Source organism: Parambassis ranga, chromosome 16 (assembly GCF_900634625.1).
Source record: "Parambassis ranga chromosome 16, fParRan2.1, whole genome shotgun sequence".
Taxonomy (NCBI): domain Eukaryota; kingdom Metazoa; phylum Chordata; class Actinopteri; family Ambassidae; genus Parambassis; species Parambassis ranga.
This window is the reverse complement of record NC_041036.1, coordinates 4972225-4999291: the sequence shown is the minus strand read 5'-3', so window position 1 is coordinate 4999291 and position 27067 is coordinate 4972225. Positions and strand designations below refer to the sequence as shown.

The window sequence follows — 27067 nt, the reverse complement described above, 5'->3', positions numbered from 1 at the left end:
AAAAACAAATGTACAAATGTACGTGAACGCCGCATTAGTCCAAACTGAGCCGCCGTAGTGCGTCACATGTTGACTAGTGGTGCTAGTACATGCTATCGAAAGCTGAACATATTCTTAGAAAGTCAAAGGCTAAAAACAAAAGATTATCAGGATAATTTTCGGTTGTTGTCATATTGTTTATTTTCGTTTGAAATGCCTTAATATATTTACGCAGTGTTAAATAAAAACATATCTGTTAATGTTTTATTTACTCTGATAAGCTAATGTAGCTAGCTTGTTTGCTAGCCAGGAAGAGTTGACATCTCACTGTTGGCTTCATTTCAGCTAACACAGTCAACAGAGGAGCTTATATAAAGAGGTGAGTACTGCTTTTTCATTAAAGTTAATACAAGAAAAATCTTTCATGTCGTTTACATTGGTATAACACGAGGACCTCTTTTCCTTATATATACATTTAGATTGTCAGGGGGCTGATGAGGCCTTTCAGTCGTGCTCTTGCCCATTACTATGTGGTTATTAATACAATATGACTTCTGACACACTGGCTGTGCTGTTTGCAGTGAGAGAGTGAGACGTGAGAGTTAGCATCCACACTTTCTACACATTGACTTAATACTCCTTTGTAGTGGTTTAGATGTTGTAGTCTGAAAATGGATTACAGACCTTGGCCTTTGTGCTTGTGTGGAGTAGTAAAAAAACACACAAATCAGTTTTAGAGTTTCAGGAAAATAATCTTTAACTTACAACAATCAGAACAAACAGTGAAACTGGTTACCTGATATTCCTGCCTTTCATAAGCTGAAACTGTCTGTTATCTAAACACCCTTTAATAAACCTAATTAATGTGACATTTTAAATTCACTGCACTGTAGCTAATGTTCAGAACACTCTGCTATGATAATTTCCATTATAATACTTGTTTTAAGCTTTGTAATGTGAAGATTGTTGTTGTTGAGGCATCTGTCCTCCATCCTGCCTTTCAGAGCTCCAGATGCGGCTAAAGGACCCCTTCTCTTTGAAAACCGCCGATATGACTAAGCGGACTAATAAACCGAGGAAACCTCGAGATGAAGAGTCATCAGATGAAGTCAGTGGTAAGTCACTGAAATGTACGTGGCACCAGGCTGTATAACACAGTGGAAAGTTAATAGGATTAGGTTATTATTATTATTTCTAGTAAAAGTGTTTACAAAATGAAGCTAGTAAATTAGTAAGTACATTCTTCCTACTATTCTTTTGTTTTTGTGCCTAGCACTGGAAATGTAAGATTGATTTCAATAAAGTTATTATTTTTATTTTTTTAATGAGGTAATATGATTGTATGAATATTTAACTTCTAGATTAGTTTATTGCCTTGAATGTATCATATACTCTAATTTATATAGTATATAACAATCTGCATTGAATTTTAATTTTGATCAGGACTGACTTGCCAGCACGTGAGTAAAGCAGTGGATCTAAGCTCAGTGAAAAAGTCAGTGCTCTCGAGCTTGTGGTTGGTGTGCTCCGAGTGCCTGAAGGAAAGGACCATGATTGATGGAGAGCCAGCAGCGTCCCATGACGTCCTGGTGTGCTTAAAGTGTGGCTTTCAGGTAAGATGTATTTTACTCAAAGTAAACCGAGTAAACATAAAGCACAACACACACTAGGGGCTGAGCATTATATGCTAAACATCAGTGAAATTAAAGGTGTAAATTAGCAGCATCATCAACAGCCAAACCTTTGTCTTTCAGTTATGTGTTTGAACTTAACCGTCATCTACGTTCATGCAGATGTGACTGCAAGCAGAAGTAGTTCAGTATTGCATCAGCCACAATTTATTTAAGTCCAGCCTACTCGAGAAGACAAAGAAGCAAGTTTATCTCGTGTTTGTTTTTTGTTTGTATTTTAAGAACGAAACCTACCACACTGCTGTCTGTTGGTTGTGGGTTTATGTGAGAGAGAGAGAGAGAGAGAGAAAGGAGAGAAAGAGCAAGAGAGGATGAAAGTGGTGGTATTTTGAAAGAAAATGTCATTTCAATGTGTCACGCACCTGGCTTACAAATGTTTAAGAAAGTAACATAACAGTTTTAAAAATAAAATATTTAATATTAAAAAATCAGGTCATAAAAACTTTTAAATGAACTTTCTTACAGGGCTGTAACCAGTCAGGGATCCAGCATGCTGTTAAACATCACCAGGCTTTCCACCCAGAGTCACACTGCATCACCATCAGCTTGAGCACGTGGAAGGCCTGGTAAGAAATGTCGGAAACTATGAAAAGCCGAGACTGCACAGAGTGGTGTAATTCAGGTCATGTTTTGATATTGTGACAAGATGCTACAAAGAACACAATAGGAATATGTTATATTGAATATTTGCTATTTACAAATCTATACATTATTCCACATAAGTGGCATTTCATTTATAAATAATTACCCTTTTCTAATTTCCTTATATTTAATGCTTTCTTTTCACTCCATTGATACAGCATGTATGAATGGTTTTCCACTTCAGCGCAGTAATTCAGTTTTTGGTTCAGTTCTACAGTAACCTTAAGCCTTTCTGTTTCTATCTATGACCCTCTTTCACTGTAACAGGTGCTTTGAATGCAACGAGGAGCTCTCTACTCACTGCAACAAGAAGGCCTTAGCTCAAACCCTGGACTTTTTACAAAAGCACTCTGTCAAGGCAACATCAGGTAAAGTGTTTGGCCACATCCTGAAGGTCTAGCCACCTACTAATATTGAATTAGGCTTTGATTAGACAAAATCTACTTCCTTGTCACAGTTTTAAGTTGCACAAGGCTGAAGTCAGTTCTGTATTCAAACATTCTTTTATACTGCAGCTACTTCTATTTAATGAATGCTACATAATCTTACTAATGCCCAATGGTTAATTTTAAGGCAAAGAGTTGTGTATCACCATTATAAATAATACCTAGGCTGCAGGAAAAGTTAGGAAAAAACAATGTCTTCATGTCTGAATACCAGGCTGTTAGTGGCTAACAAGATGCCCTGCTATTGGAATGAACTGACATGCCTGGTCAGAAAAACAAAGAATTTGTTCAGTGATCCACCTACATTCCTGTAGTTGACTGAAATACACCTGCTCCCCCTGGTGGCAGTGGCCATCTTAATCTATGTGTTTAACTTGTTATTCACAATGTAGAGACTTCAAGTGCATGTTTTCATGCCTTCTCTATGACACAGTTACATTAAAAAGCAGTTTGTTACTAAACGTGGTTCAGTTTATGTAACGGAGTTTAAGAATTAGAGTTTAAGATGTGCTGATATTTTCAGTCTTTCATGTCCGTTCTCCTCACTCAGACCACCTGAGCCCTAAACACCCAGTCAACCATATAGATACAACCATGCTTATACACACATACACCTTCTGTTTCTACATCCCTGCCCATCTTTCCTGCTTTTTGTGCTGGCATGCTGAGAAATCTCCTAACACACTGTAGCTGATCAGGATGGTGGACATGCTCACTTTTTGGTCTCAGTGGCTCGCCCGGTGCCCAGTTGCCAGTGGCCGGAGGCCAGCCGCTCAGGCCCAGTCAAGCTGGTCCCCCCATCTCAGCCATGGCTGCAGAGTTGCTGGATTAATTCTGCAGCGATCCTCCGCCCTCACCCCCACCTTGCACATCGCATGACTGCACATATTAGAGGAATTAAGCGCTTGAGCGATGCTTCCCGGCTGGGTTCCCTGAAGAACAAGAGCAGCTGCGTGGGGTTCAGCCTCTGCTCTGTTGTTCTTTGTCTTTCCATTGCTATCTGTTTCTGTTCCTTGCCTCCTCTGTTGAGTCGCTGTATGTCTCACCACCTCTGGGCCTGTGTGCTGCACTAGTGGGAGCCAGGGTCCTCAACAAGTCAGAGCGACTGGATCCTAACAGCTGGAGTGCACTAACTCTCAATGGACACACGTACACAGATACACACAACTCAGAATGTTGAAAATAACTTTTAAGTCATGCAGATATCCTATTTGCTTCCTGTCTGTGTTACACCTTTGTTCTTTACAAATCGTAAAGTTTTACTAATAACCTGACAGACTGTGTTCTCTTCTATATGTTGCTGAAGGAGCCCTTCAGTGTACACTGTGTCAGGCAGGGGTCCACTGATGATGTGGATTCATCTGCTGGGCTTGGCAGCAGCTTCAGGGTTTCCTACAGCTTTGCCTCTTTAAATTACCTGTCACCTTTCCTGCCACCGAATTGTTCCACACCGGTCGGCCACATGGGTATAGAAGCGGGCAGCCATTGTTGCGGCAAAATAGATGGTTCTTGCCTGTTGAGGAGGTTGTGAAATTGCATTTCAGTGTGAAGGCCAGAAGCTGCTGTTGTGCTCCTGTTTTCCTATAGACCTCCAGCACAAAAGAGCCCCGGCAAGGATTTTTTTCAAAATCTATAATAATCTTGTACAACAACAGCTCAGGGAAGAAAGAAAGTCGATTAACTGTGCTCTCTCACCATCAAGGCCTTCAGCTCAAGTGCCAGAGTCCCAGTAAAAAGCGAATTGACCTCAGGTAGCTAGACTGTAGCTTGTAACACAGCTGGGGAATCTTTGTGGAGCAAATTAAAATGGTCCTGAATAGACAGAGCCTGTTTCTCATTAGAGTCTCAATTCTTACTTGCTTTATACTGTTATTGTTATCAGTCATTATCTATTTACATTTGTTGTTTTGCGGTATGTGTGTACATGATACTGCTGCTATATATAAATTCCACCATAAGTATTTTTAATATATTTAGTATAATTTTAAGTAATTATTTTTGTGTACTACTGCATAAACAAGAGCATTATAGATTAACAAAATATCTATAACTCAGCTGAAGATGCAAATGTTTTGTAGCATTATTGGGCTCAGTTTTCTGAACATTGCACCATCACTGGCCAGTTCTCCTCCTACTGTCGTAGGCAGATATTTTGTTGTCGGATTACTTAATTCAGTTGTTAATTTTAGGAACCACAGTGTTTGGTTTACTGTCAGATCAGCTTTGTCAAGTCAGTAGCCAGTAAGATGCTTGTCCCCTGGTGGTGCTTTCATGGAGGTAATCAAGAGTGATTCTGTCTTTATTTCCACCACCGCACATGAAAGTAGGCCAGTTAGTGGGCAGCAAAATCTGTGTATGTGTGTGTATATGTGTGTGTGTGTGTCTGTAAGTAACATGGCACTGGGTTTTCTTGGCCTCAGATGGCAATGAAACAGGCTTTTCATGCCCTGCAGTCACAACAAATTAGCGAATTAATAAGACATTTGGTGTTGCCTGGCCTTCCTCTTGACTGCTTGCTCTGCATGAAGTGAGCCCTCCACACTGCTGCACTGTATGTGAACATAGATGCATGGATGAAGCTCACTGGCCATACGATTTGGTCGTCTTTCAGCCCAACTGTGAACTCTTTTAAAGTAGGCATTACGAGGCCTTTTAAACATGTATTCTCACAGACTTTTGTTTTTGTGTCGATTATATCTCTAAATGTTTGACAATAAGCAGCTGTCAGAGTAAAAAAAAGTGTCATTGAGTAGACTTGGAAGTACAAGAAAGCAGCAAATACTGGTGTACAACAAACTGAAAGTGCTTTCCTGATGGAATTGTTTCATGAGCTAGAATGTTTTTGGCCTTCCTTGCTTCAGCTTGACAAAAATGTCAAAACAATGCAGCACATGCAAGATTGAACAATCTCCATTAGAGTCTGCAGTGAAGTTTTTTTCTTTTGCCTGTGCCACTGCCAGTAAAAGTAAACAAGTCCCATATTTCTTTGTATCTCTTGTGTGAAAAAGAGCAGGGAGTGCAGGAGGTGTTGGTGTACATGCGTGCATGTGGATGAGCTTGAGCACCGTGATGCTTTCCACTGCCCTGGGGGAAGGCTCCACAGTGTCACTGCTGCCCATACTCGGTGGCTGAGCAAGGAGGGCCAGGTGGTGGTGCCGAATGCAGCACAGTGAAGCGTGGACGCAGCGCATGCTGACATTTGCCTTCGCTGACTGCTGCAGGGAGAGGAAAAATCTGCTTTTCCATATGCTTGTGCTCGTTGCAACCCTTTCCTCCACCCACTGCTCCCCCGCACTGCCCTCTCCTGCTCCCCCCTCACTCCAGTCTCAACCAGATGGCTCCCTGAACATTGTTTACCTTGGGTGACGGTCCCAGATGCAGAGTGTGTCCATCGGCATCCCCATTCCACTCATTTGGCTTCCTCATTCCTCTGCTCTCTCTAAGCTGAAGTGCCACTTGCAATTCCTACACATAAGTTTCATTAAGTATGTTGATTTTCTATCTCCAGTCAAAAACACAGCAACAAGTACACTGTAATTGCTCTTTTTTTTCCACAGTCGTCCACGCTTTGTATGAACACATTTAACACCTTTGCAGTCTTACAACGCATCTTTTGTTGTTTGTTTTTCCCTCTGCAGTCTGTCTCCATCTCCACTTGTTTTCCATGCATTGTGTGTGTTGACATATGGGAGCTCCCTTATGGCTGCATATTGAAGATGAAAATAGGCCTCCAGATGTTGCCAACACAGAGGGCCAGATGCATTTAGCACCACTGGGTGGAGCATCTCAACAGCTTGGCATCCCAGAAAGCTGAACCTCACCTCAGCCTTCCTGATCCCTAAATACTCACTTTAATTTCTTATTAGCACGGAATGTTTTTCAGTCAAATCATGTAAATTTAAACGGACTATACTATGAAGCCAAGAAAATATAAAAGAGAAAAAGACGTGTGCATTCAGATGTTTTTCAATGTTTTTTTACTTTGAAATCTGTTTAAAAGAAATGTTGCCCTTTTTCTTAGACTCTTTATAGTAGAGTTTGATTTAGTATAAAATGCAAATTGTCAGGCCATGTGTGAAATGCCCAGGGGTTACTGTCCAACAACCAGGACACTCAGATAAATGTCCTTGACCTTGAGGAAGAAAAAGCTCCCTGGGTAGGGGCCAGCAGTGGGCTTAACCATTGCTGTAAGGAAATGATTTTTCAAATAAATGTGTTGTCCACAAAGAGCCTTTCTATAAATTGAATAAGTGCGAAGGCAAGGCCATTTGTGTGCTGAGGAGAACGGTGACAGCACAGGGGCAGGTTCTGATGAAGGTGTAGGATTCAATTGAATTTCCTTGGTTTGGACATAAGCAGGATCAAGATAGTGACCTCGCTGCCAGCCTGCTCTCTTGACTGGCTTCTATGGGTAAAGTTTCTATGGACTGATTGCTTTTTTTGTGTTTCGCAGCTTTTATTTGACTTCTCTGCAGGCTGAAGGCTTGATTGTGCAACCATTGCTAGAATTCACTATTTTTATTAGTATTATCAGGAACTTCTAGTTGTATTTTTCATAGATTGCAAAACTCATGAAATTTGTCAGACAAAATTGTTGTTATCGTCATAACTGTATAGTCATATTTTAGAAATGTCCTCTTTTTATTACTATTTTTTTACGCTTATGACACAGTCAGACACAGTATATTCAGGACTCAGTGGTGGCTGCAGAAAATAATTCAGTTCCTAATATACATGGAGGTCAACTTCTACATGATTACTGCGATGTGATGCTTTAAAAAATCTGCCCATATTCACAAATGGGGGCTCAATCTCAGATTTGCTTTTAAGAGGCACAAACACGTAGGTTAGAACCATCAACAATCAGATAACACTTGTAGTTGCTGTGTTAAATATTTATTTTTTATATCTAACAGTCTCACAGTTAGTTGATAAATCAACAGCCCCTGACCCATGCCAGTATCCTGTTATTGTTGTTCAGCTATCATGGTGTTAACTCTTATCTTCTGGCATGCCATCAGCTCTCACAGCCACTGTACCCACTCTAGTCTGTCTCCAGCAGTCTGTGTGCCACTGTTAAATTCAGACCATCTGTTTCTTAGTTTTTGTTGAAGGTTAGTTTTCATTGGTGATCAGGAGTAACAGCTGGCTCTAGAGAGCCATCTCTCCACCCCCAGCCCCCTACTCTTCCCTTATTAACCAGCGGAAACTTCTGCAGCTGTCATCTGCTTTCCCAAATGACCCAGCTCTTCTTCCAGCTGCTGTCCCAGCACCTTGCTCTCAGCTCTAGCCTTGTTTCAAGGCTAAATCCATTTTTTTAGTGTTCTGCTACAATCACGTTTGAAGAAATAGTTTTTCAAGCTGCAAGGCCAATTTCTATTCTCAACCTCAGATCAGCCACCACCTCTGCTGCAGCATCAAGCTTGACTTCAGTCTACATATCGCTCTATTCTTGTGTGTAGAAATGACATTTTGCCAGTTCTAACAACCATCCCCACACAGTGTAACCTCAGTCAGTATCTATACGTTTACGCTTGTATGTCCTCTTTTGACAATATACGTTTGTGTTCCAGCAGCATCACCCAAGATCAAACTGCGAGAGGAACCATCAGATTATGCTGACCCGCCTAGAGGCAAGAATCCAGTTATCAACAGTACTTTGGTCCCTGTTAAGGGAATCAATAACCTGGGTAATACCTGCTTCTTCAATGCTGTTATGCAGGTTGGTATTGCTATTATATTATCACTATTAATGCCAAAAATATTAGTTTGATCTCGGAAAATAACATTAGGAAGACATAAGGTCTTTTAAATGGATGCACGTTTTATAGAAATGATATTCATGTCAGTTTAAATCTGAAGCATGATAACATTATCTTAAAGTGGAATTATCAATGCAAACAACCTGCCTGCTGGATATTGCTGTATCTCCAGAGGCCGTGTGTTAGCAGGGTGAATGATAGGGGTTTTTATTCTGACATGGCAGGACAAACATACATGCCCTTGCAATATCTAAGTCTCAAGCGCTTCTTTTTAAGAGCATGGCCAATAGTAGACCAGAGTACACTCATACAATAATTGTGAGTGTATACAGGTCATTTTTTATAGTATATTCAGTGCAGCAGTACACGCAGGGACACATTCACCTGCATATACGAGTGGCTCTCAGTCGGTGCAGAGCATGTTCACAACACAACACCGTTATAGAGCCTCCTCAGTTATTCTCTGGTCATGTCATGGTGACTGCAAACTGCATGCCTCTTCAACAATGAAGCTGTTTTTTTCCGCCATTTTGTTAATCACCCTCAGGGTCTTCCTCGTTGATTGAAATTCGAGTGAGCGTGCTTTACATGCTTTTTCCTCCCTCTCCCTGTCTGTTTTTATTGTCTCCTTGAAAATTGCAATCTTTCTGTTGAAAACACATAATTGTCAGAGGATGGAGCTGTGTCTGTGTTCACAATGGCAGCTCCATTGTGCGTTTTCCATAGCAACAGTCTTTATTGCCAGGATGTGACAAAACAAATATCTCTTGAAAAGGGAAAGGAAAGATGCTTCTCTAACATGGAGGGACAATGAATGCTTCAGGCTATCTCCTCACCAAGGATCTTTCCTACATTTGAAGCTTACAGATCATAGAACATTTTGAAAAAGCCTTTTGAAAGAATAATGAACTAAACACAAGTTTCACAAATTCTTCTAAATGGAGATAACATTTACAAGGATATTTTAATTGACCACAGTGAATTGCCACAAGCTGAGTGCAGAAATGTTTTCATAGCATTGTTTGTTGTCGTTTCTTGTCCACCAAATTGTTGTTCTGCCCTGCTGCTGTAGCACATATTTGTGATTAGCTGGATGTACATGATTAGTAGCAGTGTTTAAGTAGATTTAAAGTTATGTGCATGTGAATACAACACTCCTAACGTAGGTCTGCTGTCCACACAGAATCTGTCCCAGACACACATGCTCATCGACCTCATCCAGGAAGTGAAGGAGAAAGGATACAAGCTGAAGATCTGCCCCACTGCTGAAGCCAATCTGGTAGACAATTATGAAGCATTTTGCTTTGGATGTTGCTTTGCTTTTCAGGATCCTTGCAATAAGGTTAACTTTCCTCTTTGCATTGCAGAGTCCACTGACAGTTGTGCTACCCAGTCCAGACCCCCTCACAGCAGCCTTGCTTGTCTTCCTCCAGAACATGAAAGAGCCTGGGAAAGGCCCTGTCAATCCCAAGATCCTCTTCAACCAGCTCTGTCAGAAGTAAGGTCTTACACTCCATACCAGCCACTACTCCATTCAACACTATGCATCCTTCTTTGTGTACCAACTCAGAGCTTAGGTAAGAAAGATGAGTTGGAGTGTGAATTTTCATGTAATCTTCATTTACAATCTAACACACCTTTATGAAGATGGAACTGACAATTTTAATTCTGTGTCTATAATGGCATCAAATTACCTATTATTATGTGTTCAGGCTACATTTGAAACAAAACAGTGTTGTAATAGTCAGTGTTGCAGTCCTCCATCACCACCACCACCGCAGCAGCTAGAGCCACAGCCACAGCTTTCACCTGTTTTCATCATTGTACCGCAGCAATGAACACTTTAACCAGCCAGACCCAGGTAACACCTGGCCCTAGCCGAGTGCGTTTTACACACTGTAACTTCAACATACACAACAGCACTTATTATATGTTCAGCAGCAGCCAACTATTTGTAAATCTTCTGCTAAATGACACACTGCTGAGCCACCTGTGTCACATTTGAACCACATTTGCCTTGTTCTCTTTTATGAACAGTGTAAATATGTGGCTGGCTGACTTCTTGTTTGAGCATGGTGCACTGCTGGTTGGGTCCACCCTGTTTGTATGTATGGGGGAGGGTTGGGTCTTGTTCTGTTTAGTAGTGCAGGTGGGTGACCAGGGCAATTGACATTGGATGACTGGGTACATCTCTGGTACGGCTTTGACAGTTATTCTGGTACCTAGCTTTCATCAGGCGGGCCTCTGTGTGTGTGTTTGTGTGTATCTGAGTGTGTAGATGTGTGCTGCCACCTCACCTGGCACCACCTCAGCCTGCAGGCAATTGTGCATTCAGACAGCAAGCGTTGCACACACCTTTATGCACTCATTCATGTCTGATTTTAAAGTGGAACAGTTTTATTCCATTAACATGCATTTGAATAGATATATGACCTCAGCACTCATTATACTGTGCATACATTGTTCATATATATATATCACATGTAAACTTTAATTAAGGTCAGTAAGTCACTGTTTTTCACTTAAAGGCATAAATGCAAAAGTACAGATGTCCATTCAGATGGTCAGTGCTTCTTTCTTCCTTCCTAAAAAAATTACAAAATATTACATTTAATTAGTTTTTAAAGAAGAATACAGTGAAAGAACCCAAATGTCCTGCACACTGTTGGTCATCTGCACTTAATTTATGTAGTTCAATCTTTATAGTTTTAGGGGATTTGCAAGTTTGCAACCTGATAATACAATGCTTGCCTTCAATTCAGGTTTTTGTCTGTGTGACCTTGTTATTTGTTAAAAGAGCTCCTTATTCCAAGTGGTGGTAACTGAAGAGCAACAAGACTAAAGAAAAAGAATTGAAGTGTAGTTGGTAGTGTGTGAGCTTTTGTGATTCTCTAATACATTTTCTTTTTTTGAAAGAACTTTTTCAGACTTGTTACAGCCAAAAATACCTGCAGTACTCGGGTCCTAGTGTATCCACGTTCAGTTTTTTTGTCTTTATCTTTTAAGATTAGACGGTGTGTCCGAGAAACGCTCCTGTCACCTCAGGCTAAATTTGAGGTCTGATGACCACAAAGATATTAATGGGCCTTGTCCACAAAGTGTGCATGATTGCTGGATCCTGTTCTGAAATAACCTTCTCCTGCCTCTTTATCAGGCTCCTTTGCAGAGCAGCTCTGCATTCAGTCAGGTCTAAAGCTGAAAGGGCAAGGTCAAGAACAGCTTCTGTTTACCGGGATGTTTTTTTTCCCATCTTAGCAACCTTTATGATGACAGCACTCTGTAAAGATGTCCCTTTCATCTTCACTTGCAACTGCAAGCTCTTGTCACTCAAAAGGGTTGGGTCTGCCCTTGACCTACAGGGACAAACCTCACTTTTCCATTGACTGTATTTCCCAATGTTTTTGTGTTGAGGCTCCGATCTGGGTCTGTTCATTTGTTTATGTGCAACACTGGATCCCTTTAGAGCCCAGTTTTGTGTGTGTGTGTGTGTGTGTGTGTGTGTGTGTTTGACCTCAACCAGCTGAGTACCCCACAGCCTACCTCCTCGTTCTCCTGCCAACGGAAGGAGGTCCGGTCTGCTCTCGGACCGCTGCCAAGCTGTGTGTGTTGGATGGTCAGCACCACACTGTGTATCTGGTGCCAGGGAGGGTCTCAGCTTGTACCCAGTGTACTGCAAAGTTAGATGGTAGTCAGTGGAAAGACATGGAAGAGCATTTAATCAAATATAAAGCAACTAGAAAATGAGTGTGTGTTGCATTTAGACTACCATGTTACTGATTATTTCTGTATTAATGTATCTGGGTGCCCGACAGGGGCATTTATCCACACCTGCTTTTCCCAAGAATTGATTTTCGTTAGGCCACTGGACACTTTTTTTGGTTGAATTACAAAAATGCCAGTACACTAGCTATTTCTTTTTAATCCATGCACCGTGAATAAAAGTCCACATACACACATTTTTCAGATATTATTCATAAATAAACCTTGTGAGAAGCCTTTCACATCAAATAGAAATAGCAGAAGGCAAGAATGAATTCCATCTTGTGCTGGCATCCAGGTCACACACGCACACAGACACTAACCAGCACACACATGTTTAAAGGAAAAAGCTGATATTCAGGCATTTATACATATTCAGAGCAAGAATGTTGATATTTTCTTTTATGCTCAGAAAAACTAAAACTTGCACAATGAGTTCTGGCTGATTCAGATTCAAATACTGTTTTAAATTCAGATGTTAACATGGTGAAATCTAAAATTATTGTCAAATATATTCTGCTAGTGAATGAACTTGATCTCAAATATGATGTAATTTGTAACTGGCTGATAGTGTAAGTATTTGTCAGCTTTAGCGAGGGGGTGCACATTTAAGTCTCTTTATTAGAAGCTGAAATTAAATTTTCTTTGCCTTCTGAATTTCATTTAATTATTTCCACACCAACCCTGCAAAAGAACTGCACAACTTGAGTTAGAGGTTGGTGTTTTTTTAGTGTAGCTGTAGTAATTAAGAAAGATTTGGATGGCACTAAATTATTGTTATTGTCTGAGTCCTATATTTTAGTAAAGTCATGATTGAACATATAGTTAATCATTGTGTAACATTTCTATGTTTTCTGTTTTTAATCAGTTTGTTATGTGCACTGCATGCAGGTGCATTTTGTGTGTGTGTGTGTGTGTGTGGGTGGGGGGAGCTTGTGTGGCCTTGTGTCTGGTACTAACTCATCCGGCTATTAATTGTGTTAGCACCGCAGCTGTTTGCATTGGCCAGATTGAGAGCAGCGCTACAGGGCCCTTCTGCTTCTCTCCACTGGGATGAGCTTCCAGACCTTCTCATTCCCACTGATCCCAACCAGGCTTTTTATTTTTTTATTTTTTTTTCCATCTCACTCTGTCTATCCCTCTCTTTCCTCTCTCTTCTGCATTATATACTTCCCTGTCTCTTATTAGTTGATAGACAGAACAAGTGGGAAACATTCCTTTACTTGCTGTTCTATAAGTGATGTCCTTTGTGTCGTGTCCACCCCTATATTGAGACTCACCCATGTGTCTGTGAGAATGTGCTATATGAGACAATGATTGTTACATCTGATTGGGTCTGGGAGTGACTTTAGCCTGCTACAGACCTACAGATGGTGACCTGCATTGAGGCAGGTGTTTGGCCATTTCTAATCCAGCCATGGACATTTTTGGCCACATGTGAGTGTGTCTCAAAGTGTTGATTCAGAACAGAAAACAGTGCAACCACATTGTATTGGTATATAGTAGTGTATATTAAACATTGCCAGCTCTCTGCTATGTTCAAGAATTCATGGCCAATATTTTAATTCAGTAAAACTTGTCTGAGAAACAATGTTTACGTCGTGACCAAGTGTCTTTCTACTACACAGGACTAAAGATCATTACTGTAACAGTCATAGCCTCCCAACCTCCAGAACACGCTGAATATTTGACCTAACTCTTCTCTAACCAGAAATGTGGCCTCGCGGTGTGTGTTATGCCTGTCGCACCAACCTGTCCTTTTGGTTATGTGGCTGGCTCGGCCCAACAGGTTGCAGTGGCTCCAGTCTTGGCTGCCCATCTGCCCCTGGCATCTGTCCTCACATCTGCTTCACTGTGGACAGCCAAGGGGACTAACCCAAGGAGAGCTTCCCCTCTAACCTTTACTGGCATTAATGTCCAGGGTTAAAATCCACCCTGCTTATACCAACAAAACACGTAAACTTTATTTATATACAGCACCTTTCATACAAAACCTTTGTCACAAGTGCTTTACAGAAGTTGACAAAATAAAATACATACACAGGCATCATGGCACTGTGTACATTGTTTGGAGGACAGCATTCAAATGTACCTCTGGAACAACTATTTTTCATCCTGTTGCAAACTGTCTTCAATCATAAATGTTAGAAAGACAGTGGGATCATTTGAAATTAATTTAGTTCAATGTCTGATTTAGCAACACACATTACAGACACATCTTAAACAGTTTTTTTTGACACACTTATTTATTTATTGATTAAAACACTAGGTTTTAATTAATGTTTCTCAGGAAAGGGCTGCACTGATGATTTGACTTGTGTGAGGCCGGAGGTAAATTATCAAAATGTGTGAAATTACATTTCACACATTGCATTGCTGCAATCAGATGTTCAACCTGATAAAGCTGTTTAACATCCTCTTATTAGTGAAAACCTGAAGCAGCAGCTGGTTGTTTAGTTGTAGTCCTGCATTTAAAGTGCATACTGGTCTTGACTAAACCATATATTCCACAGATTGTTTGCTTTTAAGTTTGTAACACACATTTCTTTATACGTAACCAAGATTATCAATGTAGAAATGTCATAATGCTAAATAGTATGTACCACAGAGCTGTATGTTCATCTTGTATTTTTTACAAATACAGCCCTGAAAATTGACGCCTTTGTACTTTTTGCCACTGTGTGTGCAGAATTCTTGACAACGGATCATTGTGGGTTTCTCCTTTTTTTTCCTGTGTGTCTCTGTTGCTTGGTTGTTTTATCACCACAACAATTGAGTCATTGTCTTAGATTTGGAAATTCACTCCCACAATATTATTTGACAATTGTCTTTTTTTTCCTTCTATTGTTTTTTTCTTATCATTGTTTTTTTGTTGTTTTTTTCTTCTAGAGCTCCGCGATTCAAGGGCTACCAGCAACAAGACAGTCAAGAGCTTCTGCACTACTTACTGGACTCCATACGAGTAGAGGAAACCAAAGTGAGCATACAGACCTTATATACACACATGTGTTTTTGACCGTCTTTACTACACCTATACCTAGCTGTGTTCACTCACAAGCCCCAATGTCAAGTTTTCTATGTGGGAGCCAGTTTTGTGTTTAAACCTTATGGTGCCATGTTTTTGGCAAGTACAGAGTACCCCCGCCTCCCAGCCCTCCACAGGGCAATTAGGAGACCCCACAGCAGCCCTTTGGACGGCTGAGTTGGCCCCCATGGCCCCACCAGTGGCTACGTGAACCGTGGAGGAGAAGTTAGCGGGTGTGTTTAGTGGTCAGCCATGGGCCCAGCAGGGGCCACAGGCTAGGCTCCCCTGCTCCTATTCAAACTTGTGAACATTGACAGTTGTGCCACTTGGGGGACTTGCAAGTGGCACGACCGGCATCATTGTGTGATCTTGGGAAACCCACAGCTGCTGAATGAGCTCCAGGGCCATCCCATTGTGCTGGAGAGTCGCCCACGGCCCCCTCCTGCACACACACACACACACAGACACACACACTCACTCATCAGCCTGTCTCCCAATCCAATCGAGGATGCAAAGCAGGAGGGGGATTTGGCCTCCCCTATTCATTGACTCAGAAACTCATTTATACAGTACATTTAGAGATTAGAGAATTTTAACCCTGCATTGTTGAATATTTCCTTAAAATATTTAGAACATGCAGTTAGAAACTTTTTTTAATAATGCACAAAATATAATTAGGAAGTTAATGCACCATTTTTTCCCCAAACATAAGAAAAACGTGCAAACTTCACTTCTTAACCCAGCTGTGATTGATCCATGCCTGCTCTTAGCCCATTCATTTCAAATACATGTGTGTGAATTGTATTGCTTTCTAACATATATGTATACACTTTGTTGTGTGTGTGTGCGTCACAGAGATATTCTTTTGCCTCACTAACCTTTTAGAGCCCCTAAGTGGTTGTGTTGATTAGCCATTAGTATCAGAGATCTGAATATGCTAATGTGGCCCCAGTCAATTATCACCAATTAGCTGAGACGGTAGGTATTACTCTCTCAGGGCATGGACTGTCCTTCTTTGCCCTGTCTTCATTTTAGTTGCCACCCCTGCACCCTTGTACCAGCAACCCTTTTCACGCCCCCCCTGCCCCCTCCCTCCCTGTGGCCCATCCTGTTTGGGACAGTGCATGCTGTTAGTTTGGGGAAAGAGAGAGAGAGAGAGCGAGAGAGAGAGGGAGCATGGGAGGGAGGGGGGCTACTGGTAATTAATTAGTAGGAGAGCCACAGCGTTGACTGAGTGGGGTTCAGACTGGCTGGGTTGGGATTAACAGGGCTTTTTGACCTAAATAGCCAGTCCAGTGCGTGGGTCCCGGGACAATGGGGGCTGACTGGTCTCGACTCAGACATAGACCATGGCCAATTATCTATTGATTGGTCCTTTACTGTGGCTGTGCCTCTTCACAGCTCTCTCACCAACACACTCACTGACCATGTCACCTTCAATAAGAGGACTCCTATGAAAAATGTATGCACACACACAAACATGTACGTGCAATTAAGAGATTTACATGTTAACATTTTCAGACAAGCACAATAATTATTTTACACTAATGATGGTTAAAATGGGTTTACCTGTCAAACTCGGCTGCAGGCAAGAGTGTGATATGTCATTAATGGCTGTAGTAAAGAGAATGCGTGGAATATACAAAAAAAAAGACCATGCATTTTAGTTATGTATTTTTTTTTTTTTAAATTAAAGTGCGCTTATGAATATCACTTAAAATTTGAATATCATTTTGTGTGTGCAGAGGGTGAAAGCTGGCATCCTGAAGGCTTTCAACAATCCCACAGAGAAGACAGCGGATGAGGAGACCAAACGCCAAGTCAAAGGTTTATACAGCACAGATGACCAAGATCAATAGCTCCATCTCGTGGCAGATAGTGGAAGTACTACTCAGTTGGGTCGCGACAGGATTGTGATGGAAGAGCTTGGATTTTAGATGGATTAGTAATGTAATATATATTATCACAGAAATTGTTTAGTTATAGTTTTTAGCCAGTGACTATTTTGTGTATTATTTGCAAAAAATATATATGTATTTAAAATTATTTATTGATTTATTTTACCTCTCTTTTCAGCCTATGGAAAGGAAGGCGTGAAGATGAACTTTGTCGACCGCATCTTTGTGGGCGAGCTTACCAACACAATTATGTGTGAAGAGTGTGAGCATGTAAGTGTATCAGGGTGAGCTAAAGCAAAGTAATTGTGAACAGTCATGAAGCACAGCAAGGTTTACAGGCTGAAACTTTCCTCTTTCAGTTACTGCAGCAGCTTTATTGTTTCACTTTCACTTTCTTTCAATGGAAGCACAGTACACTGACACACAATTTCCAGCAGTTCTGGTATTTTCTCATTAAAGTCATAAATTGGCAGGTATTTGTTACTGACCTGAAGTCAAGATAACCAAAATTAAGTCACCACTTTCTTTCATTCAGAGAACATTTCTGACTTTGATACTCACTGCTAAAGGAGGATGCCTTTAACAAGTCTGTAGAAAAACAACCAATAAGCCCTTCAAGGACCAGTTCAAACACCAACTGTTTACTGCAGGCATTTACTATAAAATGTCTCAGCTCAGGGTGGTTAACAAAGCAAATGCCACTATGCAAAGAATATCCTTGAAGGAAGTCGAGCAACAGGTGTGGAGCTGGAGAGGAAAAAAGCAAAGAAATCACAGCTTCCGACATCTCCTAGAGTTGCTGAATATTTGCAGCAGAAAAGGGGCATAATTGTGCTTATTAAGCGAGAAGATGGAAATGTGTTTTATAGCACTGACTTGTTAATGATTCTACTTTCAGATCTCGACAGTAAAAGAAGCATTCATTGACATCTCGTTACCCATCATAGAGGAGCGGGTGAGCTGCTAGAATATAATAGCATTATTGAAAAATGGAGAGGATGATGAACACTTGACAGAGAAAATGCTAAACTTAAGCATCTGCTGGGCTTGTATCACATTTGTACATTTTGTTTCCTGCTCAGATATCAAAACCTTCCAACCCTGGCAGGCTGTGGAAGAGCAGCCGGGAGCAGGACACACATACAGCTCATAATGACCAGGTTCTCTCTGCAGCGCACTCCGTCAACAGAAACACCCGGAAGCTGAGCGGACAGGTGAGCACAGATGCACAGACTGTTAATAATGGTGATTCTCCTGGGAAAGAAGAGTAAGAGTAAGACAATGCACATCCTTTTCTGCAACAGAAGCAGCAGAGCAGGAGATCTTCAAGCTCTGTGGAGGAGAAGGGAGCTGGCTGTGGTGCCGAGCGATCAGAGGAGGATGCGGTAGCTGGTGGATCAGCCCGTGGTGTCTCAGTTTGTAAGATGGCGGCTGCTGGCAGCTTGTCGGATGGCAGTGAAAGAGACTCCGGTGCTCAGGATAGCAGTAATGATGCTGACAGTGAGGCCTCCGAAAGCGAGTGGACCCCACGCATCTCCTCCTCCAGCCACAGCCACGGACACATATCCACTCCATCGTCCACCTCTACCCTCACCCCATCCCCTACAGCCGCCTCTGCCTCCTCTCCATCATCATCGTCCTCTGCCAGGCAGGGTGGCGCCGTAGAGCAGCTCGTTACTGCAGTTTCTAAGGTCAACCTGGGCTTCAGTCCTGGAGACTGCTCAGCTTCTACCCACTGTTCTCCAGAGGAGCAGGGAGAACAGCAAACCCGGGAGAATCTCCACCATCAACACCACCAGGGGGCGTTCCAGGCACTGTCCCACAGTTATACACCCAGCTCCAAGGAGTGCTCCATCCAGTCCTGCCTCCACCAGTTCACCTCTGTGGAACTGCTAATGGGCAACAACAAGCTGCTGTGTGAGAGCTGCACTGAACGCAGACAGAAGCAGCTGCGCAAGAGCAGCTCGTCAGGTAGGGCCAGAGTCTGACTCTAATAAAGCAGAATTCCTATTTTAACAGATGAGCTTTAAGGCTTGTTCTGTGTTCATAGATAAAAAAGTGGAGAAGATCTACACAAGCGCTAGAAAGCAAATGCTGATATCTTTGCTTCCTCCTGTCATCACATTGCATCTTAAACGCTTCCACCAGGTAGGCAGCCTCATGCTTCCTCTCATCATCCTCCATTTTATTAAACAAATCCTCAGAGGTAGAATATTTTGTGGTTTATAGGTCTGAGTGTTAATTTATTGTGGTTCTGTTTCTATACCTGAAGGCAGGGATGAACCTACGAAAGGTGAACCGCCATGTTGACTTTCCTCTCATCCTGGATCTCGCTCCATTTTGTTCTGCATCCTGCAAGGTGTCATAAATCAGTTCCTGGATCTACTAATATTTCATTATTTACATATTAGTACATTAGTTCAGTTTGTCATTAATGTTTGATATGGCTTTTTTTTTTTTTTTGCTAGAACCTGGCAGCTGGTGAGCGGGTCCTTTATAGCCTGTATGGAATTGTGGAACACAGTGGCTCAATGCGAGGGGGCCATTACACCGCATATGTTAAAGTTCGTGCTCCCCAAAGGAAAACGGAACAGCACCACAGGAACCTGTCAGGTCAGGGATCAGCAGTCTGTTGAGCTTTAAGTCCTTTTTGTCTATTATTGGTGTCTATTATTTTGTGTGCAGTTCATAAAAGCTGTCAGTATTTGGACAGCAATAAACTAAACCTTAAAGATGTTTTTTTTCTGCAAAGGGCTGAATGAATAGAGGTTTTTGTGCCATTGGTGCTTTCTCCTTTCAAGGAGATGGTCCAGATTCACAGAATAGTTCTGAAAGGGAAATGGAAATATTTAAGAAAGCATTTGTCCTTGTTGCTAAAAAGTAAATGTAAGATTTGACATGTTTTATCTATTTTTTGTAAAAAAAAACTTTTGGAATTGGAATTGGAATAAAGGGAAATCATATTATAGATGAGGCTGAAACCATGCTTTCTATAGAGCCTTTGTGCTTCAAAATATTGATAATGTGTGTGGTGTTTTATTTTTTTAATAAAGGTGCGAGGGATGCCAGTAGCAGCACCCAGGGCCAGTGGGTTTACGTCAGCGATACCACCGTTCAGACGGTACCAGAGTCAAGGGTACTCAACTCTCAGGCATACCTGCTCTTCTATGAGGAAATGCTATAATGTGACCAGTGAAAGTATTTTGTCCTCATGTCTGTTTTGCGTTGGAATAACCTGTACTTGCTGTATGTGTGAAGCAAGAAAAGGGAAAGACTTATACACACTTGTCTTATGTTACTAGCACTTATAAATATATTATTAGAATCATACAGGATTTAAAATCTTAATGTTATTATCTGGTTGAAGTACCAGATTTTCTATCATCTCTACTGTTTTAAAAATCCTAACCTTTAAAACGAGGTCAGGAGGAAAAGTAGGTTTATGAACCTGAGCTGTTTAAAGTTTATGGTATATCTCATTCACAAGTCTGAGATATAATTGCATGAAAGGGTTTGCTACGGAAACTAACTCGAAAGAAGCAGGATTGCTGCATGCTAAGCTGCACTCAGCACTGATTAGTTGATGTCATTTGTGTATATGAAAAGAGTGAATGAGTGAGAGACAGGTGAATGTAGTTCAAAGGTGCTATGTGTACCATTTTCACATCAGTAAATGATGAAAGCAGGGTTTTTTTTTCAGAAACTTGAGCATGTTCAATATTGCTACATGTCGATAGTAACTCTCAGCCCTATATTTTTGCTAATACCGTAATATCACTTACTGCAGATGAGTTTTGACACATGCAGGGTCAACGATACAATGAAATGTTGTGGACGAGAGGAAAGCAATCAACTGAGCAGCAGCTGGAGAGCGCTGGCCATCACCGCCTGATTGAACGTGTAACACATAGCACCTGTAAGGAGTAGCACAACAGTTTCACAACCTACCTGGAATGGTTTGAGTTCTTAGCGTCAGAATGTATAAATGTTTGCTTATCGGTGAATCACATTTTGCCAAAGATGAGTTTTTTTTTTGCAAACATTGAGTTTGAACAGAGTTCACTTCATTCATTCAGAGTTCTTTTAAGGTCATCATTATCGTCCTTAAGTGTCACAGCACAAACAGACATACTCGGATGTTCTTTAAATCAACAATGCACCTTGTCTGCCTTCATTGTACTCTTACCAAGGACTGTATGAACTGTATATGTCCATCAAACCCATGAAGGTGTTTGATGAGGAGTCTGCACCAACTACAGACTTTTTTTTTTTTTTTACTAATGCCATCAGTAAGGTCGAGCAGAAAATAAATAAATATATATAAATATATACATATATAAACTGTTTGAAAGGATTTTAGGCTTGGCTAGGGAAAAAAAACAATCTTTGCTTTAATGTGCATGGTTAATGTTCTAATGAATGTATTGCTGAAATGAATCCTTTTTTTTCTACGAAAACAATTTAGATTTCTTTGCTTGTTATTTGCCAAACTAGTGGAAAGGAAAAAGGAGGGAGGGGGGGTTATAGTATCTGAATGCTGATTCAGTGCCTCTGCTTCAGGATAAAGGAACCTGTGCATGGTGAGGGGAGAAAAAAAACATATGCAGAGTCAAATGCAAAGAGTGATTCAGCGGTGTGTGTGTGGATTATTTGTGTACAGTATTACTTACTGTAAAGGAAAAAACAATATTAAGGTAATGTACATACTAGACTCTCAATACAAACTCATGGTGCTTCAGCCGTGCAGGGTTTTTTTTCTCTCATAAGATTATTGTTCCCATAAGTTGACATTTAAATTCTGTTATGCACTAAGAAACATTTGGAATGAAAACATACTGTGAACTATGATAGAATTCTTTTTAATCAGACCTGTGTCTTGTGTTTTTACCTTGACATGTTTCGACTACTTCCTGCAGTCTTCCTCAGAAGTCACATGATGTTACGTGACGTGTCTGCCAGCTGATCTTATGCAGGTTGTGGCGCCATTCTCCCACTACTCCAGGTAGTGGGGGAACAGCGCCACCTGTAGTCCGGCTTCCTCATCGCTGTGTCCCAGGTGTGGGACAGCGGGCCAATAGGACAATGAACCGGGACGAGGGAACTTTTACACTGTCCCACACCTGGAACACTGTCCTGAGGAGACCAGACTGCTGTCCCACACCTGGGACACAGCGATGAGGAAGCCGGACTACAGGTGGCGCTGTTCCCCCACTACCTGGAGTAGTGGGAGAATGGCGCCACAACCTGCATAAGATCAGCTGGCAGACACGTCACGTAACATCATGTGACTTCTGAGGAAGACTGCAGGAAGTAGTCGAAACATGTCAAGGTAAAAACACAAGACACAGGTCTGATTAAAAAGAATTCTATCATAGTTCATAAATAGGTGAAGACCAAATGAACCTTATCGAAAGAAATAGAAAACATACTGTATCAAAATAAATCTTAATTTATGAAGTGTATATTCTGCAAAGTTTTGTTTCTTCATTTTTCTCTTGCAGTCTTTCTCTTCTCTTCTCACAATAGATGTCATGCTGTTTTTACTTTTAAGCGAGATGTTGTCGGCCAACTCTCTTCTGCTGTCACCATGGATCCCACAGTGCCATATTCCGCTCGTCTTCGCCCGTTATCGGCCGTGACGGGTGCAAAAAAGCAGCACTGCTTCAGAACATGTCGCGAGCTGGTGAAGAGGAGGTGGGTGTGGAATCGGGAAAAGGGCAACGTCCAAAAGCATCTCCTTACGTGTCCTCTTGTTCCCACACGCTGTGACATCCCAGTCATGCAGCTGCAACATTAAAACAGGTTGTCAAGACGCCACCAACAAAAAGAGCAAATCTTTTCTGAAATGTATTTGTCTATTTTTAAAAGTGGGAGGGTGGGGGTGCAGTTTGGCTGGAGGACATGCTGCTGCAGCTTTTGATGTGATTTAATCTCACTTAATGAAAGGCACCCTTCCCTGTGTGAGACAGTTGTAAGGAACTAATAAGGTGCTGCTGAAAAGCTCATCTACCAGCAGTGGAGGTTAAATTTCCCTGCTCTCACCATGCAAGCTGCTGTCACTGTCAGCCTCACCTAACTCCACACCCACACGCACTTAGCACACAATCTCTGAACACATTTTGTCATGCAAACGTCTCGCCACACACACACACACAGACTGGACATGCCTTAGGCTTTGCTCCTCACACTGCATATACATCAACACTACAACTGTCTAAAACAGACACAGCACTCAACACCTGCACATGACCTCTTATTACAGCAAACAATGTGGCATTTGGAAATATGTGTCTTCCAGTTTAGTAGCCTGGACAGTGTATATGTGCATGTGTTTGAATGTATCCAGGACTCCCAATATGTTTACATAGCTGGACGACAAATCGTCCCTGAAGCCCCACATGCAGCTGGACCAGAAATATCCGTCCCTTTTTGTATCCTACATATTTGTCTTCATTGTGAGCACCTGAATGTGAGGACATTCATTAACCACAATGCAACTTAACCTCTTATATCTGTCAGTCAGTTAGGCTGAGTCAGGAAAACACATTTTCACCATTTTCATTCGCAACAAATATTCGTCCCAAGGCTCTTTTTTTTTTTAAACTCCAGACATCATGTTGTCCCCTGCACCTCAAAACATTTGACCTTTTCCTGGATTAAGCAGGAAATAATGTTTATATTTCTTAAAAAGTTAGGATTGGGGGCTTGATGTTTGTTTTGTTTGTGTTTGATGCATAGGCGTAGCTACCATTATATCAGAGTCATCTATATTTGAGGATGATACTGAGAGTGAGTCAGAGGCAGGGCCATCATGTAGTGCCAGTGGAGGAAGTTCTATTGCTGAGGTGAGTGATGACGGGAAAACTCAATCAGGTGGACATGAGGGAGATTTGCCAGTGTTTTGTCTTTGTAAATGAGAGAAGGCCTCAGATATGGAGGCTTTGTATAATCTGTTAGTGTAGTGCCACTAGTATAGTTGACAAAACTGTTGTTTCACTTGGAATTAGTGTCACCGTTTTTAAAATAAATGAGTTTTTGTTGAATCTGTCTCTGAAATAATCATTAACCCTTATGCACTGTTCGGGACATTTTTGTCCTCTGAGAGTAATTTTTCTGTTTATTTTGGCCATAACTTTGTCAATATGTGAGCAAATTGAATCATTCCTGCTCAACAAACTTAATTTTACATACATTTTGTTAATATGATTTTAAAATTTTTCATAGGTTAACAGTACACTGTGGGCAAATTTTACCCTCTTTCGTGTCGTTCGGGACAAAAACGTCCTCTAACTTTAACGGTTTTAAAAATATATCAGATAAATATTTTTTTTTAATTGTTTTTGCATAGACCTTTTAATTAACTTCAGTTCTGAAAAAATAATTTTCCCCCAGGATTTTAACAAAAAATTTGTGATTTTTACAGTTAACAACCTGATGACCCTATTAACCCTATACCTGCAGGCCTGTGCTCATGTAGTGTAGTTTCTGGCTTGTATATGGAGTTATAGGAAGTATTTTAGCACATAATTGTGTGTCTACACACTGTGTGTGTATGTTAGAGAGGAAGAGAGCCATTTGCACACTGACCTTGTTGTGTGTGAGTACACACAACCACAGAGTCTTCATAGAGTAAACAAAAACAAAGAACATAGGGATGCAACAAATAGCTGAGAACTTCAACCACGATGACAACTAAATTTTGTCAACACAAAATTTTGTTGTTGATGCCTCATAATATTTAAGCAACCTGATAGGCATTTAATAATAAAATTGTGCACAGTCATCAAATGCATCCCAGGACGGGTTGGGGGCAGTAGCTTTGTTCTTTGCACCATCTGCCTCCTAAGTCAACCCACCATTGAAGAAGTCAAACAGATGAATTATGGGAGATGCTCCAGCTCAATGTGAGCAGTGAAGTAAAGTTGATACCATGATGATCTAAAGTCTGGGTGTCAGGGAAGGAAAATAAAGTTACTAAGTAAGTGAAGTTTATCTAATACAGGCGTACAACGGCGATGCATAAGCATGTAAAATGAAAACATCCAGGAGTTCTGGCATCTGAAGTTGTGGATGGGTAAACTAGCTGTTTTTTTTAGCTTTCAGAAAACACGTCCTCCAGTACTCCAGTAACTTTACTTTTAGGTTAGTGTCTCAGTTGAGATCACTGAATTAGTCTAAGTGAAGTCTAAGTGCCCCTTTTCCATTGTGTGTTGAGCTCCACACGACCATACGTACATGTGCATGTTACTAAATAGACACTATAGATAGATAACTTGATAACAAATAATCATTGACTAACCAAATCTAATCTACAGTTTAGTCCCCAACTAAAATTAGTATTAAAAGTAGTTTAGTAAAGTAAATTTGTTGCAGCCCTAAAAGTAAGTGCGTGGCCCTTTGATGCTGAGAGGTTCAGACTAAACAAAACAAAAACACTAGTGGACTTGCATGCATCCTCCTGGTCATTTGATGGTGACAAGAGCAGCAAGCAACATGAAGAGAGGATTCACCTGTGCACGAGTGAAGGATTTACTAGTGCACGAGTGACCAGATGACCACAAGGACACATGCAAGACCACTTGCCTTTTTGTTTAGTCTGCACATGTAGACATCAAAGGGCCACACATGCATAGCAACACTTTCTTTGTTTTTGTTTACTATGAAGACTCTGTGGTTGTGTGTACTCACACACAACAAGGTCAGTATGCAAATGGCTCTTTTTCTCTCTAACATACACACACACTGTGTAAACACACAATTATTTGCTAAAATACTTCCTATAACTCCATATACAGTGGGGAAAAAAAGTATTTAGTCAGCCACCAATTGTGCAAGTTCTCCCACTTAAAAAGATGAGAGAGGCCTGTAATTTTCATCATATGTATACCTGAACTATGAGAGACAAAATAAGAAAAGAAAATGTAGAAAATCACATTGTAGGATTTTTAATGAATTAATTGGTAAATTCCTCAGTAAAAGAAGTATTTGGTCACCTACAAACAAGCAAGATTTCTGGCTCTCACAGACCTGTAACTTTTTCTTTAAGAGGCTCCTCTGTCCTCCACTCGTTACCTGTATTAATGGCATCTGTTTGGAGTCTTTATCAGTATAAAAGACACCTGTCCACAACCTCAAACAGTCACACTCCAAACTCCACTATGGCCAAGACCAAAGAGCTGTCAAAGGACACCAGAAACAAAATTGTAGACCTGCACCAGGCTGGGAAGACTGAATCTGCAATAGGTAAGCAGCTTGGTGTGAAGAAATCAACTGTGGGAGCAATTATTAGAAAATGGAAGACATACAAGACCACTGATAATCTCCCTCGATCTGGGGCTCCACGCAAGATCTCACCCCGTGGGGTCAAAATGATCACCAGAACTGTGAGCAAAAATCCCAGAACCACACAGGGGGACCTAGTGAATGACCTCCGGAGAGCTGGGACCAAAGTAACAAAAGCTACCATCAGTAACACACTGCGCCGCCAGGGACTCAAATCCTGCAGTGCCAGACGTGTCCCCCTGCTTAAACCAGTACATATCCAGGCCCGTTTGAAGTTTGCTAGAGAGCATTTGGATGATCCAGAAGAGGATTGGGAGAAGGTCATATGGTCAGATGAAACCAAAATAGAACTTTTTGGTAAAAACTCAACTTGTCGTGTTTGGAGGAGAAAGAATGCTGAGTTGCATCCGAAGAACACCATACCTACTGTGAAGCATGGGGGTGGAAACATCATGCTTTGGGGCTGTTTTTCTGCAAAGGGACCTGGACGACTGATCCGTGTAAATGAAAGAATGTATGGGGCCATGTATCGTGAGATTTTGAGTGAAAACCTCCTTCCATCAGCAAGGGCATTGAAGATGAA

The 27067-nt window shown here is 41.2% G+C and overlaps 1 protein-coding gene across 2 annotated transcripts; it reads left to right on the top strand.

Annotated features, from left to right (window-relative positions):
• Positions 1–58: 58 nt before the first annotated feature.
• On the top strand, positions 59–21940 carry usp45 (ubiquitin specific peptidase 45). Of its 2 annotated transcripts, none has more exons than XM_028425428.1 (18): positions 59–358; positions 984–1094; positions 1423–1592; positions 2136–2236; positions 2580–2680; positions 8335–8480; positions 9704–9799; positions 9888–10018; positions 15169–15256; positions 17050–17131; positions 17381–17472; positions 18101–18157; positions 18285–18416; positions 18507–19173; positions 19253–19350; positions 19475–19561; positions 19671–19815; positions 20256–21940. In XM_028425428.1, the coding sequence occupies exons 2-18, from the start codon at positions 992–994 to the stop codon at positions 20384–20386; spliced, it is 2427 nt and encodes an 808-aa protein (XP_028281229.1). In that variant the 5' UTR covers positions 59–358; positions 984–991; the 3' UTR covers positions 20387–21940. The 2 variants fall into 2 exon arrangements, with proteins under 2 accessions (XP_028281229.1, XP_028281228.1); XM_028425427.1 differs by having other exon boundaries at positions 8332–8480.
• Positions 21941–27067: the final 5127 nt, after the last annotated feature.